At 28.6% G+C, this 5,506-nt stretch overlaps 1 protein-coding gene across 1 annotated transcript; it reads right to left on the reverse strand.

The window, feature by feature from the left end:
* Nucleotides 1–1,799: 1,799 nt before the first annotated feature.
* LOC128212890 (uncharacterized) lies at nucleotides 1,800–3,822 on the reverse strand. Its single transcript, XM_052918281.1, has 4 exons — nucleotides 3,597–3,822; nucleotides 3,012–3,131; nucleotides 2,440–2,780; nucleotides 1,800–2,102 (listed from the first exon to the last, which is right to left on the reverse strand). Exons 1-4 carry the CDS (start codon nucleotides 3,769–3,771, stop codon nucleotides 1,908–1,910), a joined length of 831 nt encoding a protein of 276 aa, XP_052774241.1. The 5' UTR covers nucleotides 3,772–3,822; the 3' UTR covers nucleotides 1,800–1,907.
* Between the last annotated feature and the right edge of the window lie 1,684 nt (nucleotides 3,823–5,506).

Consider the following 5,506-nt stretch of genomic DNA (forward strand, 5'->3'; position numbering starts at 1 on the left):
TGGTAGACACATACCATTGCATATACAGTGATCCTTTGATTAACTTTATAATTAATAGTTTTAATATAAAAAACACATACAACAAGGTTTCCTTAAATGAGACATCTCTATTTATGTTCGAAACGAATTAAAACAACATGGAACAACAGCACAAAACAAATTTGATAACTACTTTTAAAATCAATTGTTCAAATTGATAACGTTACTAACCCTTGATCAATATTAAATATCTATTTTTTGAACAAATGAATTTTGTCAAAAATTGCCTTTAAAATAGGTTCCATATGTTTTAATAAAGACATTTCAAAAACAAAACCAAACAACCCATAACAAACGGTTTATTAGAACAACGGTTAACCTGAATTTTCAAACGTTTTCTTAAAGCTGAATGCTTGAATATTCGCTTTTGTACAAAACAATACGGACAAAAACAACTGCTCGAACATAAAGTCGATGTTGTGTTATATTTTTAATGTATTTTCCAACTCTATGACTTTGTAATAAAAACTTCTCGGGAAATTAACTGCTAAAAATTCCAAATCACACCTCAAAATATGTCAACAACGAACCGTCGTCTTCACTCTTCATCTGGGAAACGACCCGACTACAAGCGAATCAGACTTATCGCCGAAAGTGATAGTGATGCATACTAATGTACCATGAAACCATACATAATAAGACCATAGATAATGTAAAACTTGAAATAGATTTTAATCCAATATGCTTCGCTTTCACATTCAATAATTCAAATGTTCATTTACTTAAAGCATCACTCTCACAGATATACCGTTTTTTACAACTTTTTTATATTTTTTGTCTTGGAAAGAGCAAAATTTTGGGTAAATATCTGCAAACCAATGATTAAAGGTTGCTGAAAAAAGATCAGATCACAGATTCTTATATTTCCGTTCGAAAATTAATGTTTTATGGTCTAAACCGTTACTAACGGTTTAAGAAAAAATGCACAAAACATCAATTTTTGAACTAAAATATAGAATCTGCTATCTAATTTTTGTCAGCAGTCTTATATAACTGGTTTCAATGCATTTTCGCAAAATGATGTGAAAACGTTCAATCTGTGAGAGTGCAGCTTTAAATGGACTGTACACCAGATTGGCACCAAAACAGTTTTTTGTAACGAATCTCGGGACAATTATTTAATAAAAAGTTTAACTCTTTGATATCATAATTGTAAAAAATAGATTACAAAATGTAAAAAAAAAGTCTAGTCGGAGACCGGGTTCGAAGCGGTGTCGCCAAATTTGCAGTCCAGTGTTGTATCCACTGTGCTACGAAGGCTTACCCTAAACGGTTGGAATATTTAAGCTGTATATACCTAATTTGGTAATATCATGTGATAACATGGACTAGCCAATCACGCATAAGCAATGAATTGTACTAGGTTACCTAGTATTTTTTTAATGGAAAAATACGAAAAAACTGCGAAAACTAAATTAATTGTAAACTATGTGGTACTTCAGGCAGTAAGTTTAAATGCATTGTACACATCGATACCAAGTTTATGTCAGTTTTCGAATTATTTTTTTAGCTATTTCATCGTACGGAGTACAGCCCCTTTAATAGCGACTAGGGTATCTGATAAATGAATTTATTCCCTGTTTTATTAAAAAGAAATCATTTTAATCGCCGGCGTATGAACGATATTCTACGTCATCGGCGTTCAACCTTCACGTGAGGGGTTTAACGGAAACGCAAAGTGAGTATTCCTTCTAACAGATAGCAAATTTAAAAGAAAATTGCAAAGGTCAATTTCCAGTATTTAGACTGATGTACGAGTTTACAAGCATTACATGTATATGAATGTTGAATACAAATAAATACATATGCAGTATACATGTAATCACAATTTATTAACACCCAAGTTAACACAAAAATCCACGGTCACATCAATACCATAACAAGTTCAACAACAAATCATCCTCATTTCTTTGGATTAGTTTTTCATCGCGGTCGTAGCTTTTCTTTTTCTTTCGGCTGGATGGTTCTCTGTCAGACCTTCCTTCGTCATTTTCAAGTCTTAACAATCTGTTCTTCTCGCGTTTCCTCGTCCTTCTTGTTTTATATCGATTATTTTCGTTATCCTGTCAACATAATTATTTAAGAAGGATGAATAAGAACTCTCATTTATCTCAATTCTTACTTGTACATAATAAAGTCCATTTAATTTCTTTTCATCTTACACTCTTGTTTTCAAATTATATCAATTTCAATTAGGTTACCTTTTGTATGTCATTATCGCGTTGTCTCATTATTTTTGATATCGATTGTTTTCGTTATCTAGTCGAATATAGACAGATTGTTGTAACCCACTTATACATTTGAGTTATATGTTTCATTGCAAGAACCTGATTAACGCTATTTTTAGATTACAATGTAAATAGGAAATGAAATCATGATACTATTGAACAATATACTTACATCATAGGTTTTGAAACATTTCCCAAATATCGATTTTCTGTAACTGGCTAACTTTTGGCGAAATCTAAGGCCTATAAACCATATCTTCTTAGTACCAAACAATTTAGACAGTGCGACTTGAAAATCCTCATACTTTGGGAAAGCCTCATAAGAGACAATTATATTATCTCCAGTTGTTTCGACATAATGTCGAATGAGAGCCGCGCATCTGTGGCCTTTGTCATCGCATGGCATAAGGTGTGAAAATAGAACAAGAATATAGTCTTCATCGTTGTCATTCTTAAACTTTTCTTTGAGCTGAGCAATGAAGGAAAACTTCTCTTCTGGTATGAAATTAGATTCTGAAAAACAGTGTTTGAATGCAGACGCAAACAAGTATTTGTAGTAGTTTGGTCCGAAATCGAAAGCATAGGTCTACTTTATGGTTAGATTACACATTATCAAATCTCATATTACATTACCTTCATACTTATTGTTCTTAATTCTTGGTTCCACTGCACCGAGTTAAAAATATACTCATCATCCAATAATGAAGTACTTTTTTATAAAATAAGTTCTAGCGGAAGGCTTACCCTGAAGCTGTTGACGAAATTCTCCGAACGGATCTAAAATTCTTGCTTCGGTATGGAAGTCCTTGGGTTCGAATTTTGGTAAAACGGTAACAACTCTTCCTTTTCGGAGTAGTTTCTCATCTGAAATATCCACAGCGGTCTTATTAAAAAAAATGATAACAATAATGTTAATGATAATAATAATAATAATTATAACAATAACAATAATAATAATAATAATAATAATAATAATAATAATAATAATAATAATGATGATAATAATAGTAATAATAATAATGAAAATAATAATAACAATAATAATAATAATAATAATAATAATAATAATAATAATAATAATAATAATAATAAATGTAATAAATATCATCATATTTTATTTATTTATTTATTTATTTATTTATTTATTTATTTATTTATTTATTTATTTATTTATTTATTTATTTATTTATTATTTATTTATTTATTTATTTTTTGATTATTTATTAATGTATTTATTTATTATTACTATTATTATTATTATTATTATTATTATTATTATTATTATTATTATTTTATTATTATTTTTATTATAATTATTATTGTTATTACCACGAATATACTTAATTTCCTCCTCAGATAGTGTCTCAACATCAATCCCGTTAAAAAATGTTGCCGAAGGATCGTTTATTTCCTCGACAGTCACAAGAGCAGCAATAAGGTATTGATTCCCGTTGTAAGGTTTGTTGTATATTTCTCTTATTTCGGCTACAATACGCAAACACATTTTTTCTCCCAGTATTTGCAAACGATTTATAAAGTCGCCACCACATCTGTTGGATATATTTTCCCAATACATGCTTTTTACAAATGAATTATCTTTGTTAAACATAACCCGAATATAAATGTTTATATATACGGATAACAACCCGCATAAAAAGTTATGCGCAATTCTATTGTTTCTATTTTAATGGGCTGATCTGCAAACGTAATTAATAATTTTAAATATGAATAGTATGTTCTATATGTAATTGTAAATATACAATAAAGTTTGTGCAAAGAATACATGATAATAGATATACTGTAACATAATTAAAATGCGTTCTTCAAAGCAAAGTAAAAGTATTTTTATCATTATTATTATTATTATGATTATTATTATTATTATTATTATTATTATTATTATTATTATTATTATTATATTTTTTTTTTATTTTTTTTTATTTTATTATTATAATTATTATTATAATAATTATTATAATTGTTTATTATTATTATTATTATTATTATTATTATTATTATTATTATTATTATTTTAGTATGGTGTATTTAAGTTCACAATAAATGCTTATCAAATTGCATTCATTCCGACGAACATTTCGCTTTTGTAGACATACTCACTATGCTTTTGAACTTGGTCATTTTTAGAAAAGCTTAGGTGTATGCTTATATCACTTTGTCTTGGTCAGTTAATGAATCTAATTGCTAACCTTAAAAAGTATTACAAGTTAATTAAATGTGGAAAGGAAATATTAAAGAAAGGAAATAACGAAAATTAACCTAAAAAGTTATTCTTTAATGCTTTTCGATGAAATATGGAGTTTTATTAGTGAAATTACAACAGTGAAAATAAATTCACTGCAAAATAAGGAGTGAAAATATCAACTTTCAGAACTACTTTTAAAATTCTTTGGTGTTACATCCCCTTGATCAAAACAGAACACTTCATTTTGAACCAGAAAATGTTGGCAAAAAATAAATTTAAATAAATATATGTTTGGAAATTAACAACTTACCGTTTATTACTGGTTATCCCGTTGTTCGAAAGTTTTCTTGATCTTGAAGCAGTATGTTCGAACATTTGCTTTAATACCATACAAATTACAGACGATAACAACTGTTCGAACATAATTAAAATTTATATCATCGTTCAAATGTATTTTGAGCTGTTTGCCGTTGTTATACGTAAAACGAGCCTTCCGGAATATTTACAAAAACAATTTACAAATAATCTGATATTTTTTACCCACCCACGCCTAAAAATTTGTCAACAAACTTGCGTGGCATTCACTCTTTACCTAGAAAACAAACCTGTTTCAAGCGAAACAGACTGGTCTCTGACAGTAAGATGTCTGAATATTCATGTATCATGAAACATCGTCTAAAACTAAGAAAAATGTTTAAAATCAAACGAGTATCCGGATTTTTTTTAACACATTTGACCTTCCAAAATTATTAAAAAAAATTAAATAATTAAATGGCGGCGTAATAAATTGGTTATGTATTCATGCCCCACTTAAATTTAAGGTTTATTTTTGGAACATACGTGCACTTATAAAACTTCATTGATTACTGGTCATAAAATCCTTGCACTAATAAACGAGCGAATAATAAACTATAAGAATGAATAGCAGGGAACCTTTTTTCAACAAACCGGAAGTAGAAAAGTTGACAGCAATAATTTTGCGTAAGGGGCGCCCCACGGGTAAAAGCGGCGTAAATAACACCCTTTTCAAAAAGGG

Source organism: Mya arenaria, chromosome 13 (genome assembly GCF_026914265.1).
Source record: "Mya arenaria isolate MELC-2E11 chromosome 13, ASM2691426v1".
Taxonomy (NCBI): Eukaryota; Metazoa; Mollusca; class Bivalvia; order Myida; family Myidae; genus Mya; species Mya arenaria.